Source organism: Podarcis vaucheri, assembly GCF_965113315.1.
Source record: "Podarcis vaucheri genome assembly, chromosome: 7".
NCBI classification, from domain to species: domain Eukaryota; kingdom Metazoa; phylum Chordata; class Lepidosauria; order Squamata; family Lacertidae; genus Podarcis; species Podarcis vaucheri.
The window spans coordinates 86,152,507-86,177,034 of record NC_138765.1 but is presented as its reverse complement, the minus strand read 5'-3'; the positions used below and the strand labels follow the sequence as shown (position 1 = coordinate 86,177,034).

Here is a 24,528-nt window from a genome sequence, read left to right as displayed (position 1 = left end):
GACAGGCTTCTTGCTTGCTGGATTTACTTACCATTTTTACTAGAACCCCAAGATCTATCAATCACAGCTGGTGCAAAAAACATACACTTAAAACTGAACCCAGGAATGTGCTTTGCATTCCAGAGCTCACAGTTTTTTCCACAAAAGGGGCTCCTAGTTACCCCAAGCTTTCTCCCTTTTAGAAGCACAAATTAGGTTAGTTGTGTGTGTGTGTGTTTATGTGTGTTGGGAGGAGGGTAATTTTGTTGCTGCTACTCTTAAACTAGGAGACAGAACTCCTTGCCAGTTTGCTGCAAACAATCCAGAGATCTATCAGCAAATCCAGATTACCTCTCTGCATTTGGACCCCATACATCCTGCAATGAAATATATCCACCCAAGCATTGGTGTGGGGAATCATACACTAGACCTGCAAATAACTGCTTGCCAGGTCAATATCTTTATGCAAGGAGGGCTAGTATTTTTTTGTTTTAAAAGCTGAGAACTCATGTTCATTTATTCACAAGATCACCACATATAGTCAGTATGATCCAAGCAATAAAGTTCTGAATTGATTGAGATGTGTTAAATCCAAGCTGCTTGGAAGCCAACCAGAACCTGCAGTTGATCAGGGAAGCAGTGGGCTTTTTCACATTTGGTATACACCAGACTTCACTAGAGAAGGACATTCAAGATACTCCTTAATTTTAGGGTTGTGGGTTCAAGCCCCACATTGGGCAAAAGATCTCTGCATTGCAGAGGGTTGGAGCAAATTACTCTTGTGTTCCCTTCCCACTCTGAAATTCTATGATTCTCCTCGTGCCAGTGTGATGTAGAGGTTAGAGGGCTGGACTAGAACCTAGAAGACCAGGATTCAAATCTCCACTCGGACCCAAAGCTCCGTAGGTGACCTTGACTCAGTCGCTGCCACTCAGCCTAACAGGGTTGTTGTGGGGATTAAATGAGGAAGGGGAGAAACATGTACGTCACCTTGAGCTCCTTTGAGAAAAGGTGAGATACATATGCAATAAATAAATACATTCATTGGAATGAATTTAAATTATCATCCCCGTTGATGGTAACTCGAAACTTTTGATAGTAGAGCGAAGTTCAATCTCTAGCTAGGGAATCAGGTGGTGGAAAAGGCATTCACTGAAGACTGCAGAGCTGCAGCAAGCTAGAGTAGACAATCCTGGGCTCAATGGACAAGAAAGCTCACCTGGTATAAAGGCAGCCTGAACAAACTTAACAGAAAACCGGATGTTTTGCCATTATGAAACTTGAGAAACTTATTTTACATTTGCGCATATGGTGTATTAAAACAAATGACTAGTGAATATATCCAAAGATTAACATAAGAACATATAAAGAGCCTGCTGGATCAGGCCAATTGTCCATTGTGTCTTATTCTCACAGTGGACCATCATGTGCCCAAAGGAAAGCCTGCAAGCAGGACCCAAACACAGGGAGCACTCTTGCCTCCTGTAGCGTATTCTGAAGCATTGCTGCGCCAACTGTGAAGGCACAGTATAGACCTCATAGCCAGTGGTCATCAATAGCTGTTTCTTCTTATCTTCTTTTGAAGCCATTCAGGTTGGTGGCCACTATCGTCTCCTGTGGGAGTGAGTTCTATAGCTTAACTATTCTGCTAGATACAGATAGGTGTTGGTCTGCCATAGTCAAAATAAAAAAATTCCTTCCAGTAGCACCTTAAAGACCAACTAACTTAGGTGGTCTTTAAGGTGCTACTGGAAGGAATACTTTTATTCTGCTAGAAAGAATGATCTACATACATAAAGTTCACATTTAGTCAGACGACTACTAATTCTTATTAATGGCAAAACTAAGGAAAATGGAAAAAAGAAAAGAAATCTATCTGGGAAACACTTGGGGCACTTCATGCATTCCAACAGACAGGTGCTCGCATTCCCACTTGGTGTCAACCATAGCCACTTGTAAATCTGAGGGGAGATGGTACACACATACCTCCTCTCAGTCTGCTGCTGTTCCTGGGGGCATAATTATAAGGAGTTACACAAATGCCTTTCAGAAAAGACATGTCCACCTATGATGGGTGGTGGAGGAGCGGGGAGCCATTTTTCTCTGCAATGTGCAAAGTGACTCCAAAGCATTTCATCTCCAAGAACTTGCACAGCCAAGTTACGAGCAAATGAACAGCTCACCCTTGTGGCACTTGGAGGTACCAAATCCAGAAGGAGCAGGCTGGGGGATGTTATGCCCAGAGCCACTGCCCTGGAGGAGCCCAAGGACCACATCCCCCTCCGAGCAACTCCTGCAAGCCAGTGGTCGTGAGCTACACGGGCCGCCCAGGGCTCCGGCCGTGACCGGGGAGCCACGCGCTTCGAACCGGCGGCCACCCTCCCACCGGCCCGGCCGCGAACTTCTCCCGGGCGCCCGTCCTCCTCCTCCTCCATTCCGGCGCAGGCCCAGGAGGCGCCCGCCGAGCTCGGCCCGCGCGCGCTCTCTCTCACGGCCCCCGGCAGGCTAGGCCCGGCCCCCGAGTGGCCCCCGCCAGGCTAGGCCCCGAGAGCCCCCTCAGGTCTCTGGCCCGGCGGCGCGGCCTGTCCGCCGAGCCCCGCTCTCCCTCGCGCATCCCCTCACCTGCACATGATCCGCCATTTTGCTCCATTCATGTTCCGCTCCCGCCGCCGCTCTCGCTGCCGCTGCCGCCGCCGCCGCCGCTTCTCGCCCCCTCCCACCGCAGGCGACCCAGCCAGGGCTGCCGCGCCTGCGCACTGGCGCCGGCCCTCCTCACGCACTCGGCGTCAAGCGGGGGCCTCGAGGGCTGAGAACGAACCAGGGACGCCGCCGCCGCTGCGGCCGCCGCGCGGGCTTTCGGAATGGCTCGGCTGCTCTGCGGCGGCGTAGAGGAGGGAGCCGCCGGTCGCGCCGCAGTGACGTCACCGCGCAGGACGCGGGGCGGGGGAGAGAGAGAGACTGTTGCGCGCGCGCGCCGGGACGGGGCAGGGGAATGCGCGGGGTGGAATCGGACTTTGTTTACATGGCTTCTTAAAGGGGCCGCGCGTCGTGGCGCGGGGCAGGGCTCCTCCACGGAGGGCGGGCGGTAAGGAGCTAGTCTGAAACAGCCAGCCTCTGAGGGGCAGGCGGTGTGGGGACAGGGAGGAGGCGTCTGAGGGAGCCTTCTCCAACCGGGCGCCCTTCAGGTGTTTTTGGACTACATCTCCCGTCATCCTCAGCGTCGTACGGCCGCGCTGGCAGGGGCTGATGGGAGTTGTAGTCCATAAGCGGTCAGACCAGGCAGCCCCTTTTGACAGGGGCCGACCAGATTCGAAATACGAACATAAAAAGAGCATCCATCAAGGAGCCCAGCCTCCTCTTTTCACAAGGGGCCGATCAGATAGGTGCCTCTTGTTGGAAACCCACAAGCAGGATCTGATCCCAAGAGAACTCTCCCATCCTATGGTTGCCCAGCAACCGGTATTCAGAAGCACCACTTCCCATTTTACCCCTTACCCTTGGCTTGTTCTTGTTTGTGCCAAGGGCATTTCCCATAGTACCCCAAGTCGTATTTATTTATTGCATTTATACCACATCCTAAGGAGTTCAAGGGACGTGGGTGGCGCTGTGGGTTAAACCACAGAGCTTATGAATGTTAAAATGTCGAGGTTCTAGGGAAAAATGGGGGTTACAACTGTAAAGATTAAGTAAAAGAAAAGAATAAGGGAAAAATTTGATAAAATTAAGTTTTGTTAGGATTTGCTGAAATAATTTTGGAAATTGGGATGTAGAAAGGGGAGGTATGGGGAAGTCGATGAAGTAAGGTTTAAGGAAAAAAAAGGATATGAAATGATACATGTTTGTTTGTTTGTTTGTTTGTTTATGTTTATTAAAACTTTGTAAAACCAATAAAAATTTCTTTAAAAAAAACAAAAAACCACAGAGCTTAGGACTTGCTGATCAGAAGGTTGGCAGTTTGAATCCCCGCGACAGGGTAAGCTCCCATTGCTCAGTCCCAGCTCCTGCTAACCTAGCAGTTTGAAAGCACATTAAAGTGCAAGTAGATAAATAGGTACCGCTCCGGCGGGAAGGTAAACGGCGTTTCCGTGCGCTGCGCTGGTTCTCCAGAAGCAGCTTAGTCCTGCTGGCCACATGACCTGGAAGCTGTACGCCGGCTCCCTCGGCCAATAAAGCGAGATGAGCGCCGCAACCCCAGAGTCGGCTACAACTGGACCTAATGGTCAGTGGAGTACGTCAGCACCAGATTTAGGGCGATGTGGGTGGTTCCTGTGCGCAGGGTGCACTGAACTGAGGGGGTACAAAATTGAGAAGATCCATAATTGAGAAGATCCATTGGGGGGGGCATATTACAAAAGTCTGCCCCTGTATACATGGTTCCCCTTGTGAGGTAGTTCAGGCTGAGGGGTAGTGACTGTCCTTCCAAGTTCACACAGTGAGCTTCATGGCTGAATGGGGATTTGAAACGGGATCTCTCCCAGATCCTAGTCTGACACTTTAACCACTACACCCCACTGGCTCTTGCTCCTTCTCTCTAAAGCTCTGTAGACATGGGGATATTCACACTTACCTTTCTTCACTCTTCCCAGGCACAATCTGCAATTTAAAACCTCTGTATCCAAGCTCCCTTCTCTGGAGCTTTTCCTTCAGAAAGCTCTGGAACAAGACAAAAAAGTTTGCTTGGAAACAGGCAGGGCAAAAGCTAAGTGTGGGTAAGTCCATGGTGACAGGAGAGATGTACAGTACAGTGGTTCCTCTAGTTAACGAACTTAATTTGTTCCGGAGGTCCGTTCTTAACCTGAAACTGTACTTAACTAGAGGCAAGCTTTTGCTAACGGGGCCTCTTGCTGCCGCTGCTCCGCCGGCACACAATTTCTGTTCTCATCCTGGGACAAAGTTCTCAACTCAAGGTAACTCTTCCAGGTTAAAACAAAATAAAAAAATTCCTTCCAGTAGCACCTTAGAGACCAACTAAGTTTGTTATTGGTATGAGCTTTCATGTGCATGCACACTTTTTGAGATACACTGAAACAGAAGTATCTGAAGAAGTGCGGATGCACACGCAAGCTCATACCAATAACAAATTTAGTTGGTCTCTAAGGAGCTACTGGAAGGAATTTTTTAATTTTGTTTTGACTATGGCAGACCAACACGGCTACCTACCTCCACCAGGTTGGTGGAGTTGGTAACCTGAAGCGTTTGTAACCTGAGGCGTTTGTAACTCGAGGTACCACTATATATAGGATCAAAGCTTCCCGGCTTGGTCTTACATGGTAGTGGGCCTTGACCGGCTGTGGGGTGGAGGAGATTGAACTGGAGGCAGTTGAGGCAGCAGGAATGAGCACTGAGCAACCCTAAGGGGTCAAGCAGGGTCAGCTCACCATCTCACAACCCCTCCCTTCCTCTCCCGCTTGCACCAGCAGGGGTCCTACTAACATAATGGCATTACTACCCAGCATGTACCGTATTTTTCGCCATATGGGACGCACTTTTCCCCCTCCAAAAATGAAGGGGAAATGTGTGTGCATCCTATGGGGCGAATGCAGGCTTTCGCTGAAGCCTGGAGAGCGAGAGGGGTCGGTGCACACCGACCCCTCTTGCTCTCCAGGCTTCAGGAAGCTTTGCGCAACCCTCGGGAGACTGGCTCCAATGGCCGCGCAGAGCTGCCTGCAGTCCCGGGCTCAGCGCACTTCTCCCCATCGCCAGCCCCACAAGCTCGGGGGACAGCGGGGAGGCGGAGCGCGCCTTCCCACTGTTCCCCGAACTGGTTCTTCCAGCCCCGCACCTGGGGGGAAATAATTTTTTTTTCTTTATTCCCCCCCCCCAAAAAAAAACCCTAAGTGCGTCCTATGGGCCGGTGCGTCCTATGGGGCGCAAAACATGGTATGTTTCCCCCCTGCCAAGTGCAGTAAAAAGATTTAGGAGCAATCCTTTCACCATCTGTAGTTATAAACTGACAACAGGATCACTTTGTGTATAAGAACATGAAAAGAGCCTGCTGGATCAGGTCAACGGCCCATTTATTCCAGCATCTTGTTCTCATATGGGACGCAGGTGGCGCTGTGGGTTAAACCACAGAGCCTAGGACTTGCCGATCAGAAGGTCGGCGGTTCGAATCCCCGTGACGGAGTGAGCTCCCGTTGCTCGGTCCCTGCTCCTGCCAACCTAGCAGTTCAAAAGCACACCAAAGTGCAAGTAGATAAATAGGTACCACTCTGTTGGAAAGGTAAATGGTGTTTCCGTGCGCTGCTCTCATTCGCCAGAAGCGGCTTAGTCATGCTGGCCACATGACCCGAAAGCTGTATGCTGGCTCCCTCGGCCAATAAAGCCTTTACCTTTTATAGCTATTCAAGTTGGAAGTCACCACTGCCTCATGTGGGTGTGAGTTCCATCATTGTTTTTATTGTTGTTGTTGTTGTTGTTATTATTTTATACCCTGCCCTTCCTGGTTCAAAAACCAGGCTCAGGGCAGCTAACAACAAATTTAAAACACTTTAAAACACTTAATTATAAAAGCAGCATAAAATACAGTATAATAACATGAATAACAATGTAAATCAAAAATCAATCAGATAATCCCCAGGGCTATCTGGCTGAATTGGACCTACTTGGGCCAGCAAGGAGACCAGGGGAGAATTTGCTGTGGGGTCTCAGAGTGGGTGATCTTCATAAAAAGGGGAGGGGAAGGGAAGGGAAGGAAAATAAAAGATCCGGCTAAATTCAAATTAAAGGCCAGGCAGAATAGCTCTGTCTTACAGGCCTGAATGAAAGAGATTAAATCCTGAAGGGCCCTAGTCTCATGAGACACAGCATTCCGCCAGTTCGGAGCCATCACTGAAAAGGCCCTGGCCCTGGTGGAGGATAGTCTGACTTCCTTAGGGCCCGGGACCTCTAAACTATGGTTATTCATGGACCTTAAGGTCCTCTGCGGGGCATACCAGGAGAGGCAGTCCCATAGATACGAAAGCCCTAAGCCACATGTATGCACTGCATGAAGACCTACTACCTTCCATCTGCCTTGAAGTTTACAACCTTCAGCTTCATTGGGTGTCCAGTTCTACTGCTGAGCGAGAGGGAGAAATACTTTTCTCTGTGTATATATGGCACAGTGATCTGTGTCTTCAGCTTCTGCCCTTCTCGATGAGACCGCAACCACAGGAAGCTGACGTGAAAACGCTTTTTAGAAAGCGAGAAAGAGAAAGGGTGGTGGAGGAAGGAAAACGGAGCCTTGTTGAGCAGTGCTGAGTGCGCGGTGCACCCACAGAGAGGCCGGGAGTGGGGCCAAGGAGACGTTCTGTGTCCCCACCTGCTGCTGCTGCCGCTGCTCCTCCTTGACCATGGAAGAGACAGTGGCGAAGAAAGGCTTGCTCTACTTGCTCCAGCACCAGACCTTTGGGAAGGTAAGACGGGCTTCTCCTCGCTGAATGTTGGAACAAGGTGTTCGCTAAGATCTCTTTGATACCCAAACAATTTATTGTTTTGATGCATTTACATTCTTAATCTGAGCATATTAGCATGTCTTTTTAAGAGCAATATTTTGTCATATAATCATCAAAGCATTGCCATTCATTTTTTTTTTTAGTTTTTGTTTTGATTGCTGTCGTATGGATGCTGTTCATTTAGCCAATTTTAAATATTCATTTAATTTGAGAAGCCATTCCTCCTTGGTAGGTAGTTCTTTAGCTTTCCATTTAGACGCTATTACTATCCTGGCTGTGGTGGTCGCATATAAGAAAATTCTTTTTTTCGATTTTGGTATTTCTTTTCCTAAAAGGAAGCTCAGTAGGTAAGCCTCTGGTTTTTTCGTTAATGGGATTTTAAGCATTTTTTTCAACTCCTCATGTATTTCTCCCCAGAAGTACTTAATCGGGGTGCAACTCCACCACATATGCTTTGTTGTACCAGCTTCCTTGTTGCATTTCCAACAGAGGTTGGATTTCAGTTTATAGATTATAAATACCACCTGCAGAACATTTTGATGAAATTTTCTTTTATTGTACTACAGGCAGTAAACCTTATATCTTCCTGCCAAAGTTTCTCCCTTTGCTCTAAATACATTGTGTGGCCGAAGTCTTGTGTCCATTTAATCACTGTCTCTTTCACTTCCATGTCAATCATGTCCAAATCTAGCAAAAGGTTATACAGTGGTACCTCGCAAGACGAATGCCTCGCAAGACGTAAAACGCGCAAGACGAAAGAGTTTTCTGTTTTTTGAGTCGTTCCGCAAGACGAATTTCCCTATGGGCTTGCTTCGCAAGATGAAACGTCTTGCGAGTTCTTTTTTTTAAAAAAGATATTTATTGCAATTTTTAAACAACAAACAAACCACCAAACATATAAAATACCATCACCACACAGACAGAAAAAGTCAAAGCAAAATTAAGAAATGAACAAAAATTGAAACAAAAGTACAGATAAAATACAGTTATTCATAAGTCATATTTTCATAATCTTTGGACTTCCTCACATCACCCTTCCCTGCGTTCTCAGTCACATAGTTATAGACAGCAATTTATTACCTTATTTCAGTTCTTATTTTATAAATCTCAGATATTATGTCCCAAGTTTTAAATAACTTTATCGTAAATTACCATATTTTTCGCCCCATAGGACGCACCGGCCCATAGGACGCATCAAGTTTTTTGGGGGGAAATAAAGGGAAAAAAATTATTTCCCCCCCAGGCACTTGTGGGGCAGGTAGTGGGGAGAAGCGCTCTTCTCCCCGCTGCCCGCCTTGCCATCAGGTCCAGGGACAGCAAGGAGACGCAGCGCGTCTCCCTGCTGTCCCCGGAGTGGTGGGGCAGGCAGCGGGGAGAAGCGCTCTTCTCCCCGCCGCCCGCCTTGCGATCAAGTCCAGGGACAGCAGGGAGACGCAGCGCGTCTCCCTGCTTTCCCCGGAGTGGTGGGGCAGGCAGCGGGGAGAAGCGCTCTTTCCCCCCCCGCCCGCCTTGTGATCAGGTCCGGGGACAGCAGGGAGACGCAGCGCGTCTCCCTGCTGTCCCCGGAGTGGTGGGGCAGGCAGCGGGGAGAAGCGCTCTTCTCCCCGCCGCCCGCCTGGAGATCAGGTCCGGGGACAGCAGGGAGACGCGCTGTGTCTCCCTGCTGTCCCCGGAGTGGTGGGGCAGGCAGCGGGAAGAAACGCTCTTCTCCCCGCCGTCAGCCTCCAAACCACTTCGGGAGACAGCGGGATGGCGGCGTTCCGCCTCCCTCTGTCCCCCGACCTTGTGGGGCTGGCGCTGGGGCTCTCCTGAAGCCTGGAGAGCGAGAGGGGTCGGTGCGCACCAACCCCTCTCGCTCTCCAGGCTTCAGTGAAAGCCTGCATTCGCCCCATAAGATGCACCCACATTTCCCCTTCATTTTTGGAGTGGAAAAAGTGCGTCTTATAGGGCGAAAAATACGGTAAACTGCTTGACTTGAACATACTATTGCTTCAAATTTCATCATTTCCTTAAACATCACTTATTCTCATATATCTTACAACAAAATTACTGCTGCCGTGTTACTTTCAATCGTGCATTCTCCTAGCATTCATACAGTTTATAGTGTTTTTGTAAATAGTCTTTAAATTTTTTCCAGTCCTCTTCCACCGTCTCTTCTCCCAGGTCCCGAATTCTGCCAGTCATTTCAGCCAGTTCCATGTAGTCTATCAGTTGCGTCTGCCATTCTTCCAGTGTGGGTAAATCTTGGGTCTTCCAGTGCTTTGCGACGAGTATTCTTGCTGCTGTTGTTGCATACATGAAAAAAGTTCTATCTTTCTTTAGCACCCCTTGGCCGACAATGCCCAGAAGGAAGGCCTCTGGTTTCTTAAGGAAGGTATACTTAAATACCTTTTTAAACTCATTATAGATCATTTCACAGAAAGCCTTAACCCTTGAGCACGTCCACCAGAGATGAAAGAATGTTCCTTCAGTTCCTTTACATTTCCAACATTTATTATCTGGCAAATAATATATTTTTGCCAGCTTGACTGGGGTCATGTACCACCTGTATATCATTTTCATAATGTTTTCTTTCAAGGCATTACATGCCGTGAACCTCACTCCGGTGGTCCATAACTTTTCCCAGTCAGCAAACATAATATTGTGCCCAATGTCCTGTGCCCATTTTATCATAGCTGATTTGACAGTTTCATCCTGCGTATTCCATTTCAACAGCAAGTTATACATTTTTGAAAGTACCTTGGTCTTAGGTTCTGACAGTTCTGTTTCTAATTTCGATTTTTCCACCTGGAAACCTGTTTTTTTGTCCAAATTAAAGACCTCCCTGATCTGAGCATAATGTAACCAATCTCGCACTTTGTCCTTTAATTTCTCAAAACTCTGCAATCTCCAAATATCTCCTTCTTTTTCTAGTATTTCCCAATATTTCGGCCATTTGGCCTCCATATTGAGTCTTTTCTGAGCCTTGGCTTCCATTGGTGACAACCACCTTGGGGTCTTGTTTTCTAATATCTTGTTTTCTAATATCTTGTTTTCTAATATGTTTCCTTTTAGCAGAGCCTTTCTTTGATTTCGAGATACCCAAACAAATTATTGTTCCATTTTTGCACCTGGCTCTGTTGAACCTGTCTATGGAAACCAAACAGGATTTGAAAAGCAAAGAACTGATTTCTCATCTCTCCTAACAGCAGCTCAGGGCTGAATTGACAAACTCTGTAAGGCCTTTCATCTTAAGAATTTGGATTGCTGGTGTTCAAGGGTTTGGCAAATTGCCCTTCTTGAATAGATACATCATAAACTAAAAGTATCTAAAGGGCAGAGTGTGAAAATATATATAGAAAGAGAGACAGAGAGAATTATTTCATTTCTTATGCCAAATCTGAGAGTTGTGGTCACTCATTGCCACCAGTCAGGGCCGGATTTAGATTAGATGAGGCTCTAAGCTATTGAAGGTAATGGAGCTCTTTATATGTCCAGCTGTCCTTTGTCAACAACAAATTGTTGCTGTTTTTTGTGTTGAATATATGCTATATGGTAATTTATGGACCTAATAGGTATCTAAAGCCATTTGCACATAACAAAATATGTATTTTTTCAAAGTAATTGATATAGAAATGAGCAAACCAGTGATATTTTAGTGAGCAGGAGGGGCCCATTACTTACATCATAGGAGCCTATACAACACAAAACACTGTTGCTGTATGTAGGTTTTATTTTATTTCTTTTTTATCTTATATTTTGGAAATGTACATCCAGTTGTTGTTTTTCCTTTATTTTTGGGGGGCCCTAAGCTATAGCTTGTTTAGCTTATACGTAACTTCGGCACTGCCACCAGTGTAGGTAAATGTCTGGCTCAGACATTTAAGACTAGAACCTTTCATCTCAATAATGATGGAACTCACAAGTGGGGAATGCTTTTATATTTGTACATATTTATGATTTGTAAACGGAACCTTTGTATGAGTTAATACTTTATTATTCCTTTGGAGCTCTGCTGGATCTGTGTATTTTTGTCCTTACAGGCTGTGATGCTTTATGGCTTACATTATGTATTCCTTTTTGGTTTTGTTATGCTTGCACTTCTTGTTCTTGTTCTTGTTCTTGTTGTTAATAAATTAATACAATTTAGCAAAAAAAAAAGACCAGCTGGTCCTTCTCCAGCCTCGAACCTCCTTTTTTGCTTTAGGCTAGAAGCTCAGGGATCACTTCCACCAGGCTCCAGATATCTTGCCTCTCCTGTCCTTTTAAAACCCTTTAAAAATTGCTCTGCTCCCTCTGAAATTTGGCCCCACTTTGCCTCCGAATGTATAAATTATTGTAACTCACCCAGGGAATTGCTTGATAAAGGGCAAATGAAAAATACTCTTAACGAAGAGAAAGAAAACAGGCGAATTTCTTCAACGCGCAGGCTGTGCCCTGAGTCTTTTAAGGATCAGGCTGGATAGAGCCCAGCCTTTCCATAGGCAGGAGCTGAACACAGGGCTTAAATACCTTAGCACTTCTTTCAAACGTTGTTGTTGTTTAGTCGTTTAGTTGTGTCCGACTCTTCGTGACCCCCTGGACCAGAGCACACCAGGCACTCCTGTCTTCCACTGCCTCCTGCAGTTTGGCCAAACTCATGCTGGTAGCTTCGAGAACACTGTCCAACCATCTCGTCCTCTGTTGTCCCCTTCTCCTTGTGCCCTCCATCTTTCCCAACATCAGTGTCTTTTCCAGGGAGTCTTCTCTTCTCATGAGGTGGCCAAAGTATTGGAGCCTCAGCTTCAGGATCTGTCCTTCCCGTGAGCACTCAGGGCTGATTTCCTGAAGAATGGAGAGGTTTGATCTTCTTGCAGTCCATGGGACTCTCAAGAGTCTCCTCCAGCACCAGAATTCAAAAGCATCCATTCTTCGGCGATCAGCCTTCTTGATGGTCCAGCTCTCACTTCCATACATCACTACTGGGAAAACCATAGCTTTAACTATACGGACCTTTGTTGGCAAGGTGATGTCTCTGCTTTTGCAGTATAGAAAGGTTTTTTTATGACTAGAGAAACAAACCTTCATGTACGTTTTTTCTCCCCCTCAGAAATGGCGGAAGTTCTGGGCTGTCCTGTACAGGGAAAGTGCCTGTGCCCTGGCCCGCCTTGAGCTCCTGGAGTCGGCGGAGAAAGCCAAGAAAGGGGAGAGCAGCAGACGCATCATCAAGTTGGAGGACTGTGTTCAGGTGGCTGAGGCAGGTGGAGAGACCGGCAGCCCCAAGGAGACAGTGCCTTTCTTCCTGGAGACCACCGAGAAATGCTACCTGCTGGCTGCTGAGAGGCCCGAGGCGGAGGCCTGGATCCTGGAGCTGTGCAAGCTTGCTTTCACTGTGAGGAAAATGGCACTCGGTAGTACAGGTCATGTCTCATGCAGAGGGAGGTGTGGAAAGCTGCACCTCATCATCCTGTGTGTGTAGCAGTTTAGAAACTGCCTTTCACTGGCCCATGGTCTGTCAGAGGACTGACGAAATGAAATCCTTCTTCACTGTAATGGTTGGGAGTTACTCGTGCGTAAACCTTCCCCTTTGGAAGCTTGGTTGCATAGTTTAAACCGTTTTGACTGCACAGCCCATCTCAGCGTGGCTGCCTTAGTCGCTAGCAGAATCTGTCTGTGGGCGTTTCTTAAACCTTTGCCAGCATAAAAGCTGTTTGACACCCAACCGTCTCCGCCTCTCATTGCGCGGAAGTCTTCTGCGCAGGGAGGGCGTGGGTAGTGGAGGACCAGTGCTCTCCTCACTGACTTCCAAGGAAGAATCCCGGAGCCCTTCCACCTCCTCTGCCATTTGCTCTCCTGGATCCTTGGTGTTACGCTGATTTCCTTCCCCCTCTATCAAGCTACATCTCCCCCTTGTGCTGGTACCTTCCCCTGCAGAATCGGAGAGCCTCTCCTTCTCCTGATGCTCTGATGTCAGTTCCCTGACATTCACATATAGTTAAACTTGTGGGAATGTTCTGGGGTGCAGGAGAGGATATATTGACTAATTATATCCTTATCCAACTTGTGCTAACAAGTTCCCAAAATATCAGCAGAGTTTACAAACATTCCCCTTTAAGTTCGCAACGGTAACGTGTGCACAGGTTCACTAGAACCTCTATAATAATTACTCTGGTAATTTCCCCTTTGTTCCCTCTTAAAATACAAGACACAACACAGTCTTTATAAAAGTATAAAAGAGTTTACTCACGTTCTGTTCACAACATGATCCCAGACGGCAGACAGGCTTAAAAAGGTAAAATACACTTAGAATCTATCTTATAGGAAGATAGCCCTCTCCTCTCTTGGCTGAGAGCCAAGAGGGCATCCTGCTTCTTCGAAAGGTGATGGCAGAGAGAGAGAGATGGCTGCCTGCCCTGTGCTTTTGTCATTACCTGCACAGGTGAGGCCACACCCACCTCTGGTCACATGCGGAGGAAGTCCGTCCCCAGGAAGTTTACCTGCTTGCTGGACAGACATCCCTCCCCATGTTGTAACATGTACACTCTAGGAATGTTGTCATTGACTGCTCCTGTGTTTACATCCCACAAAACTTTGGAATGCCTTGTCGCAGGAGGCAGTGACCCCCAACTTGGCATCCGCTTGGTCACCATGAGGACAGGATGCCAGACTAGACGAGCCCCCTTTGGCCCCATCCAGCAGAGGGCTCGTCTTATAGAATCATAGAATCATAGAGTTGGAAGAGACCACAAGGGCCATTGAGTCCAACCCCCTGCCAAGCAGGAAACACCATCAGAGCACACCTGACATATGGTTGTCAAGCCTCTGCTTAAAGACCTCCAAAGTAGGAGACTCCACCACACTCCTTGGCAGCAAATTCCACTGTCAAACAGCTCTTACTGCCAGGAAGTTCTTCCTAAGGTTTAGGTGGAATCTTCTTTCTTGTAGTTTGGATCCATTGCTCCGTGTCCGCTTCTCTGGAGCAGCAGAAAACAACCTTTCTCCCTCCTCTATGTGACATCCTTTTATATATTTGAACATGGCTATCATATCACCCCTTAACCTCCTCTTCTCCAGGCTAAACATGCCCAGCTCCCTTAGCTGTTCCTCATAAGGCATCGTTTCCAGGCCTTTGACCATTTTGGTTGCCCTCCTCTGGACACGTTCCAGTTTGTCAGTGTCCTTCTTGAACTGTGATGCCCAGAATTGGACACAGTACTCCAGGTGAGGTCTGACCAGAGCAGAATACAGTGGCACTATTACTTCCCTTGATCTATATTTATATTTGTATTGATATGTGAGAAACAACCAAAGCATGCACACACCCTTCTAATTCTAAGGTGTCAAATCAATAAAATAAATGTTCATAAAGACACAGGGTGGGCGCACACACATAGGTACATAAGCCATAATTTCAAATGGTGCAGGAGAGCAATCCTGGAGCCATTTGGACTCTCACCTCAAATATTTCTCTTTGGTAGCAGGAAACCGCCTTTCTAGATTGTTTATTTACAGGATTTACAAGTGAAAAACAACTAACTGCTTGGAATGAAGGGGCTTATCCCTCTGCAAAACCGGTCTGGCAAGTACCATATCTGTTGAGCAGAGCAGACCAGTCAACAGAGCATTTCCTTTGTATCAATAGGTGTGAATTTGTGAAAGGATTCGGGATATTTACCATTTCAAAAGGATGGCCCAGATAGGGCCATCAGCAAAAAACATCATCAGATAGTCTGACAGACAGGAGACAAGCCACTCTCTCAAATTTCTGTTGTAGACTGCCTCATTCCTGTGTAGGATGCTTTTGGGTGATCCTTGGCTAAGGGGCTGGGAAATTTCCAAAGCTTTTAAAAGTTCTTTCACACCTTTGTTCAGGGTCCTCGCCTCTTACCTAAGGTGTGGAAGAGATCATAGAATCATAGAATCATAGAGTTGGAAGAGACCACAAGGGCTATCGAGTCCAACCCCCTGCCAAGCAGGAAACACCATCAGAGCACTCTTGACATATGGTTGTCAAGCCTCTGCTTAAAGACCTCCAAAGAAGGAGACTCCACCACACTCCTTGGCAGCAAATTCCACTGTCGAACAGCTCTTACTGTCAGGAAGTTCTTCCTAAGGTTTAGGTGGAATCTTCTTTCTTGTAGTTTGGATCCATTGTTTGTTGTAACAGGAAAATAAAGATCTGCCTTGCTTTCACAGGATCCTGCCTCAGCTGAGGCTTCTCTGAGGTTCCTCTTTGAGGTTCCTCTGATACGGACCGTGGGGGACGCTTGAGTCCCTTAATGGGGAGCTGGGCTGTAGAAGCCACACACCCCGCTGTTTTCTGGTAACAATATGTTCTCTTTGGGTTTTAGAGAAGCACTGAAGACTGGAAAGTGATGCTGGAGAAGGAACTCCTGAAGGGCAAGGCCACGTCTCCCACTGCTCTCTCCATGGAAGAGAATTCCCTGTACAGCACCACCTGCAAAGGTAGGAGAGGAGAGCAAGAGACCCCGAGTTGGGCAGGGAGCAAAGAGGAAGGGGCTGCCGCCATCGAGAGAGGGTGCTTGTGTTGTGAGTCGAGGATCCCCCCACCCGCATAGAATTATAATAAGACACACAGACACATTATTTTAGGTTAATGGGCAAAATTAGGACACAACTTTTATTGGTTACAGCATGTGAGTAGTATTGGCTTAGGCACTGGATGAAACAGCAATACAAGACTCCACCCCACAGAGCCGGGAGTCATATCAGGGTTAATAATAATAATATATTTATACCCCGCCCATCGGGCTGAGTTTTCCTATCCACTCTGGGCGGCTTCCAATCGAGTATTAAAAACAATACAGCATTAAATATCAAAAACGTCCCTAAACAGGGCTGCCTTCAGATGTCTTTTAAAGATAAGATAGCTGCTTATTTACTTCACATCTGGTGGGAGGGTTTTCCATAGGGCAGGTGCCACTACCAAGAAGGCCCTCTGTCTGGTTCCCTGTAACCTCACTTCTTGCAATGAGGGAACTGCCAGAAGGCCCTCGGAGCTGGACCTCAGTGTCTGGGCTGAACGATGGGGGTGGAGACGCTCCTTCAGGTATACAGGACCAATGGGAGGAGCTTGTTGATGCAAATACAACTGGAGGTTCCCCCGTGACGTCACCAGGGGTCGTGCCATGGCCCTAGCCACCAGCAGGGCATCGGACAGGATCCACGACCGCCGGATTCCTTTAACGGAATACCCAAAAGAGGAGGGGTAGATGATGGCGCATACCCAATCCTCCAACACAGCAGACACATTCCAATGCCTAACCGCCAATACCAGAAAGTTGTGATGAATTGCTACAAGGTAGGCGGAAAAACCAAGAGGCTGGTGCCAATTTGCCAAATGGATAAAAGAAGTCCTACCAGGCCCCTTGGGCAACCAAGGCAACCAACCGAAGTCCATAGCAAGGTCAATACGCAAAAGAAGCTGACCTAAGAGGGAGGGCAGGAGATCTGAAGAAAGCAGGAACAGACTGGGAGCTGAGCGCTGCCGCGGCTGTTTAAATGCGTCTAGCCCCGGCCACCAGCTGGCCTTATTGGTCGGCTGGGAGGCTTGGCTGCGGCAGCAGAAGCAATCAGGAGCAGGGAGCTGAGCACGCCTCCCTGCTCCTGCAGGAAGCTGCTCCCGCTCACAACCCCTCCCCTCTGGGAGGAGGAGAGGCCTTGTAAACAAGATTTACATTTAGCTGAGATTCCAGCATAGCAGGAGTTTGGACTGCATGGCCCTTTGGGGGGGGGGCAGTCTTTTCCACTTCTACAATTCCATGATTCTGTGTCGGGGGAAAGACCGAAAGGATCAGCTCTCCAACTCCAGCTGCCCAGCACTACTCTTAGAGCTCCAGCGTTTAAACCAAGACGATGTTCTGTTCTAGCATGCATGCTAGTGATGTATGGAAGTGAGAGCTGGACCATACAGAAGGCTGATCGCCGAAGAATGGATGCTTTTGAATTCTGGTGCTGGAGGAGACTCTTGAGAGTCCCATGGACTGCAAGAAGATCAAACGCATCCATTCTGAAGGAAATCGGCCCCGAGTGCTCACTGGAAGGACAGATCCTGAAGCTGAGGCTCGAAGACTTTGGCCACCTCACAAGAATAGAAGACTCCCTGGAAAAGACCCTGATGTTGGGAAAGATGGAGGGCACAAGGAGAAGGGGACGACAGAGGACGAGATGGTTGGACAGTGTTCTCGAAGCTACCAGCATGAGTTTGACCAAACTGCAGGAGGCAGTGGAAGACAGGAGTGCCTGGCGTGCTCTGGTCCATGGGGTCATGAAGAGTCGGACACGACTAAACGACTAAACAACAACAGGCATGCATGCAGCGTGCACCACAGTGGAGCCTGTCTTCCAAGAACTGGCATGTAAAGTGCTCACTCCGACCGAGGCGGCGTCATGGAAAATCTGCCTTAGCTCTCGCTTGCCCTCTTCCTGACTGTGGTTTTGCGGGCCGCGCAGGGCTCACACCGATACGGCTGCCTGTTCTCCCCAGGCACTTATCGTCCCTTCCCCATTTCCTGCCCTCCTCCCTCCCCCCACTTGTCCTTGTTATAAGAATTTAAGGTCTCAAATATATAAATTAAATGTACAAGGCAAACTCGTACGTAAATACTTAAACCGCATGTCTGAAACAGTACAGGAAGACAGTCCTGAAACCATTTTGACTCTCCCAAACTGACCAAACGTTTCTCTGCAAGGAGGGAAGAACTGAAAAAACCTGCTCATTGTCTCTGTGCTCACAAATCCTGCTTTAAGGGCACATTTAAGGTGTGAATAGGGTGAGCCTGAGACCTGTGACCTGGATTCAGGAATTAAGTAGTTAGAAGGTTTGAATCCCAGCGACAGAAGCTCCCATTGCTCGGTCCCTGCTCCTGCCAACCTAGCAGTTCGAAAGCACGTCAAAGTGCAAGTAGATAAATAGGTACTGCTCCGGTGGGAAGGTAAATGGCATTTCCGTGCGCTGCTCTGGTTCGCCAGCTTAGTCATGCTGGCCACATGACCCGGAAGCTGTACGCCAGCTCCCTCGGCCAATAAAGCGAGATGAGTGCCGCGATCCCAGAGTCGTCCATGACTGGACGTAACGGTCAGGGGTCCCTTTACCTTTAGTAACCTGCCAGACAGGAGATAAACAACACACTCAGGATTCTGTTTTAGACCGCCCCCTTCTGTGATGTATGTATGATGTTTCTGGGGGTGATGTGGAGTTTGAGGGTGGGCAATTGAGGGTGGGCAATTCCAATAGTCTATATAAGGGCGGGCACACCTTTGTTCTGGGTCCTCCTCCTCTCTCCAGCGTGTGAGGGGAGCACCCTGTTGCAACAGCTTTAATAAAGATCAGGCTTACTAGCCTCTCAATATTCTCTGGCTGGCCTCTGTTATTTTCTCCTACCGATGGAGAACCTACAAAGGACTCTATAAGAGCTCTTGTGTACCCCATAAGGGAATAAGGCCAATTTTTGTTGACAACACCTTCAGTGTCTTTGGGCGGAACCTGCACCTTAGAAAGGGGGCTGGGGGCAGGACATTGGAAAGAAGCCTGCGTTGACACGGAATTCCTTTTTATTTCATTAAATTTATGCACTGCTCAATTGTAAAAAAGACGGAGAAGAAATTTCAAAGCAGATTTGCAAAGAGAATAAAGCAATAAAAACCTATTAAAAACATTCAGAAGATAAACTCAGCAGTTAACTAAAACATACAGCAGAATACTACATGTCTGGGCAGGCTTCTCTAAACAAAAATGTTTTTTAGCAGGCGCCAAGAAGGAGCACAGAGAAGGCACCTGCCCCGTGTAAATAGGCAGGGAGATCCAAAGTTTGGGTGCTGCCACAGGAGAAGAATGGGAGCCACTTGCCACGATGGCTATGCTTACCTCCCTTGTCCAAGGCAGTAGTGCTTCTGAATACCAGTTGCATGTGTCCCACTAGGGCAGGCATAGGCAAACTCGGCCCTCCAGATGTTTTGGGACTACAACTCCCACCACCCCTAGCTAACGGGACCAGTGGTCAGGGATGATGGGAATTGTAGTCTCAGAACATCTGGAGGGCCGAGTTTGCCTTTGCCTGCATTAGGGCATCTGGTTGGCCACCGTAAGAACAGGACGCTGGACTAGACGGGCCACTGGCCTGATACCGCAGCCAAGATCTTTTAAAGTTCTTATGTTTCCTTCCAGCTGCTGAGAGGCAGTTTCCCGTGGCCGTGAGGGCAACTGAGGCCTCTGAGCGCTGTCAGATCTGGGGCATGTTCTTTCTCTGTGCCAAAGTGGATGCCTTGGAGCTGCGGGACAAGCAAGCGGGGGAAGTGATCTACACCTGGCCGTACAAGTTCCTGCGGAGATTCGGTCATGACAAGGTAATGGCAGTGGGGTGTTTGTCTCCGGCGCAGCACATTTCAGGGGTGCAATGCCAGACAGTTGCTGTTCCTAAGCAGACTTCGTGGTGTGGATAGGAAGTTGCCAGTGGCCTGGTACTGCCTCCTTTCCGCTGACCATGCCTCCCAGATGTGCCTCCTTTCCAGATGTGTTTCCGCTCCCTGCCTCCTTGCTGTTCCTTCCTGGCTGTTTAAGGGAGGGAGGGTTGTCCTGCTCACCTGGTTTTCCACTGACAGTGTGCACCCACCTTGGGCAGCAGTAGGAGATGGTACGCCGCTGGGGAAGCGGAGGAGGGAGCTGAGATAGGAGCCAAGTCTGTGAAATGGGTGGTAGTGGGGGAATCATGATGTGCTGGTCCTGTGGGTTACCTAAGGCGAGGTCCAAGTCCGGTCCCTGGTCAAAGGTGCAACGTGGAGGCAGTCCATAGTAGCTGAAGCTGGGTGCAGGGCAGGGAGTCGGGTGAAGTCAGGAACAGGCTTGCAAGCAGGGAGCCAGGGCGGGTCAGGAGGTCAGGCAGGAAAGCAGGACAGGGTTCAGGCAGGAACTAGCAACCAACAATGTTGCTCCCACAACTTGGGACTGGGGCTGGCCGGCTTTTATCTGCCCCGAGGCATAGGGCGGCCCCGATCCTCTGGTGACTCGCCCCTCCTGGCCTGGAGGCGAGCACTCCTCCTTCGGGAACTTAGTTCCCTCCGCCTCTCTGCCCTGAGCCTCTGCAGCCCAGGAGAGGCTGGAGGGTCACCGGACCCAGAGGCAACTTCAGCTTCCTCTGACGGGGCTGAGAGTGGAGCACCTGCAGGCAATGGGTCCTCCATCACCTCCGGAGCCAGAGCAGACTCGGCTGGTGCCTGCACCTGAGGACCCAGCACAGGTGAGGACCCTTCAGGCTCAGGCCCCAGCCCCGGCTCAGCTGGTTCTGGAGGCAGGGAATCATGTGCAGGCTGGGATCCCTCAGGTTCAGCCTCTGAGTCCGAATCCCAGGCCATCACACATGATTTTGCAGAAACATTTCCTGTCTTTGGAGGAAGTTTTGTGTCAGCTGGGTGGGGCTTTCCTGCCCCCCTCCACTCTGCCTCCTGCAGGATGCCCTGAGTTCTTCTCTTCCCAAATCCCAGGGAAGGAACCATGCAGAGGAAGTAAGTCTTGTATTGCAGGGGTTTGGATTAGATGACCCATTGGGCCTCTTCCAGCTCTACAATTCTATGTTTGAGTTCTCTAAGGGCTGAACCAAGACCAGTCTTGGGGCTGAACCAGATGTGAAGATGGAGGGCTGTGATGGGAACCCCCACCTCACAGTTTCCTGGTCCTACCTAATATCTGCCACCCAACCGTGGCGGTCCTAAGTCTCACCTGGCTTTGCCTAGCAGAGAGGAGCATTTTAAGTCCCACGGGAAGCAGTGAGGGCCACCAACTTGCATAGCTTTTAAAGAGCATTGGATAAATTCATTGGAGGAGAGGGCTATCGATGGCTACCAGCCATGGTGGCTCTGTTCTGCCTCCTCAGTTGGAGGCAGCAATGCTGATGAATACTAGTTGCCAGAAACCACAGGTGGTGTGGTTCTTGGGCTCAAATCCTGCTTGCTGGTTTCCTAATAGAGGTATCTAGTTGACCACTGTGAGAAGGGGATGCTGGACTAGATGGGTCCCTGGCCTGATCCCTGGCTCTTCCTAAGTTCTTAGAAGATGGAGAATTGTTATGGGAGCTCCCGGCTCCCAGCCTCCTGGTCCCATTGACTCCCCACCCCCCCATTTTTTATTAGTTTTCCAAATTTATAATGAACAGATAGAAAAAAGAATGTCAAAAAACAAACAAGCAAACCGACAAACATTTAACCTGATTATAGTAGTTCCACTTTTATTAACATTGTTAGGTGACTTCCTCAAATCCCCCTGGCTGAGTTTCCATATAAACCATTGTAACTTTTCCAAAATTATTTTCACATAAAATTTACTTGGTCAATTAACATCTTTCTTTCTTTTCATTTTTAACTTTAATATAGTATTTTACACATCACATTTTCAAATCCTAAGCCTATTTGGTACTCCCAAGTGATTCTATTTACCGTATTTTTTGCTCTATAAGACTCACTTTGTCCCTCCTAAAAAGTAAGGGGAAATGTGTGTGCGTCTTATGGAGCGAATACAGGCTGTGCAGCTATCACAGAAGCCAGAACAGCAAGAGGGATTGCTGCTTTCACTGCGCAGCGATCCCTCTTGCTGTTCTGGCTTCTGAGATTCAGAATATTTTTTTTCTTGTTTTCCTCCTCCAAAAACTAGGTGTGTCTTATGGTCTGGTGCGTCTTATAGAGCGAAAAATACGGTATATTATCTTAACATATTTAGCTAAATTTGAATTTCTTCCACTCCTCTTGGTGCTCTTCCTCCCTCTGGTCACGGACTCTTCTGGTCAGGTTGGCTAGCTCCCCAAAATCCATCATCTTCATCTGCCATTCTTCCACTGTTGGTACTTCTTGTAGTTTCCAGTTTTTGGCCAGCAAAATTCTAGCTGCAGTTGTGGCATACAAAAACAATCTAACATCTTTTTTTGGGCAATTCCAAACCTATTATTCCAAGTAGAAAGGCTTCTGGTTTCTTTATAAATGTATATTTCAACATTTATTCAACAGCTAGTTTTACAGGGGTTAAGTACCATCTATACATCATTTTCACCTGGTCCCATTGACTCTCTGCTTACCTTGATGGGCCTCACCTGACTTTGCCCAGCAGAGAGGAGCATTTCAAGCTGCTGGTCCACTTGTCCCTCCCTACAGACTGACCCCAGGAGACCTTGTGTTTCTTCTCCTAGGCCATCTTCTCCTTTGAAGCTGGGCGGAGATGTGCCTCTGGCGAAGGCAGTTTTGAATTTGCCACCAAGCAGGGCAGCGAGATCATCCAGGTCATTGAAGGTGCCATCAATGCTCAGAGGAACTCCACCAGTGCATCTTCAGGTGCCACCCTTCTTGCCGGGGCCGCCAGTACAGCCAAGCCTGTCGAAGGTGCCCAGGGGGCGAAAGCCACTGGGCTGGTAGAAGGGCAGTCATTCCATACTGCGGGCACCAAATCCCTCTCCTTCGAGTCCACCTGGCAAGGAAGACCAGCGAAGGGCAGGTTAGTCAAGCCCACGGCCAGCTGCCCTCTCTCCAGCACCAACTGCCCCTATATGGAGGGGTCTGATGCCCACCCCAGGCGAGAACTCCAGCAGGAATCAATGTCTGAGTACTCGGAGCCATTTGATGCCATCTCCAAGTCGTTGGGAAGCTCAGGTGGCAGCTGTTTCCCCTTGCCTACCACCGAGGAGCCACCGGGGGCAGCGGGCTTGCATGCCAGCACCAGAGGGTTGGGCCTGTCCCCTGCCTCTCTGGGGCTGCACCACATCTATGATGACCCAGAGGCTCTGGCCCACCTGGTGTACGATGAGCCTCAGGAGTTTACAGGGGACGCCTGGAAGGTGCAGGCCACTCCCGAGGACCCTATTGGCCACGAATACCCCTACAACCCAAGCTTGGATGACTACTCTGTGCCTAAGATGGCGGCAGCTTATGCCCCCTTGCAAGATCAAAATGGGCTTGGAGAAAGTGCATATGATCAGGTGATCTTGAGCCTCAAGAACAAGAAAAATGCACAGTGAAAGGAGAGGATGGATGGAATGAATGAATGAATGAATGAATGAAGGGGTGGATGGGAAATGAGAGGATCGCTTTGTTTCATTTGTTGTGGGAGATGAGCCCAGATGCAGCCTCCCTGCCTGCTCAAGTACCGTATTTTTCGCTCTATAAGACGCACTTTTCTCCTCCTAAAAAGTAAGGGGAAATGTGTGTGCGTCTTACGGAGCGAATGCAGGCGGGAGGCTCTGCTCAGCGCTCCCTTTAAAGAGCCGCGCGGAGCGTGTGTGCGGCTCTTCGGGGAAAAGCCCCCAGGAGCCACACACACACTCCGCACACTCTTTAAAGGGAGTGCGGCTCTTGGGGACCCTTAGCCGCACGCAGCCTCTCCCAGGCAATGGAAGCCTTCATCCCACTGCCCGGGAGAAGCTGTGCGCGGCTATCCCTTAAGCCAGGACAGCAAGCAGGATCGCTGCGCAGCGTTCCCGCTTGCTGTCCTGGCTTCTGGGATTCAGAATATTTTTTTTCTTGTTTTCCTCTTCCAAAAACTAGGTGCGCCTTATGGTCTGGTGCATCTTATAGAGCGAAATGTGGTATGTTTATAGAGGAAGTCTGCTGACCCTTTGTTGCGACCGCTGGGATAATCCAGGAACAGGGGTTGAAGTTGGTACAAAAATGGTATTATACACCTGTAAGGTTATATCATATTACAAAATCTGGAAGTAAGAATTGTTGGAGGAAATGTGGAGTGATGGGAACGTACAGTCATATGTGGTGGGATTGTCCATTAGTTAATGAATTTTGGAAACAGATTGGTATAGAAATTCTGGGTAGGAAGGTGGGAATATCTAAATTAATGGTTCTTATTAGTCTGAGTAGCACCGAGTTCAAAACAAAAGAGGAATGTAAATGGGTAAAATGGATGGTAACTGTGGCCAGACAGGTTATAGCGAGTAACTGGAAAAATGTAGAAGGGTTGGGGTGAACCAATGGAGGAAAAGATTGAATATTATAATTTTAGAATATCTAACTGTGAAGATACACAGAATGAAAGGGTTTAAGGTCAATGAGAAAGAGGAGGAATGGTTTGAGAAGATATTGAATTATTTGGGTAGGTTTGAACAATTTGGGGCAATTAAAATGTTAAAAGTCAAATAAACTTTGTGGA

The 24,528-nt window shown here is 48.4% G+C and overlaps 2 protein-coding genes across 2 annotated transcripts in view; one reads left to right on the top strand and one right to left on the bottom strand.

Annotated features, from left to right (window-relative positions):
* XPO7 (exportin 7) overlaps window positions 1–2,802 on the bottom strand; it is a 48,746-nt gene extending 45,944 nt beyond the window's left edge. The window contains exon 1 of the mRNA XM_082229880.1: window positions 2,602–2,802. Within this exon, the coding sequence (XP_082086006.1) occupies window positions 2,602–2,619 (18 nt within the window). The 5' untranslated portion in view covers window positions 2,620–2,802. The remainder of the gene's footprint in view (window positions 1–2,601) is intronic.
* Window positions 2,803–6,799: 3,997 nt separating this feature from the next.
* Window positions 6,800–23,682, top strand: DOK2 (docking protein 2). Its single transcript, XM_082230200.1, has 5 exons — window positions 6,800–7,376; window positions 12,484–12,765; window positions 15,725–15,839; window positions 19,561–19,739; window positions 22,565–23,682. Exons 1-5 carry the CDS (start codon window positions 7,314–7,316, stop codon window positions 23,384–23,386), a joined length of 1,461 nt encoding a protein of 486 aa, XP_082086326.1. The 5' UTR covers window positions 6,800–7,313; the 3' UTR covers window positions 23,387–23,682.
* The last annotated feature ends 846 nt before the right edge of the window (window positions 23,683–24,528 follow it).

What these genes read in the sequence shown, in the direction of transcription:
- DOK2 (XM_082230200.1), top strand. Translation starts at nt 7,314, where the DNA reads ATGGAAGAGACAGTGGCGAAGAAAGGCTTGCTCTACTTGCTCCAGCAC. An exon ending in TGTGCAAGCTTGCTTTCACT is followed by an intron (nt 12,766 to 15,724) that starts GTGAGGAAAATG and finishes TTTGGGTTTTAG; the next exon opens with AGAAGCACTGAAGACTGGAA. An exon ending in GGAGATTCGGTCATGACAAG is followed by an intron (nt 19,740 to 22,564) that starts GTAATGGCAGTG and finishes TTCTTCTCCTAG; the next exon opens with GCCATCTTCTCCTTTGAAGC.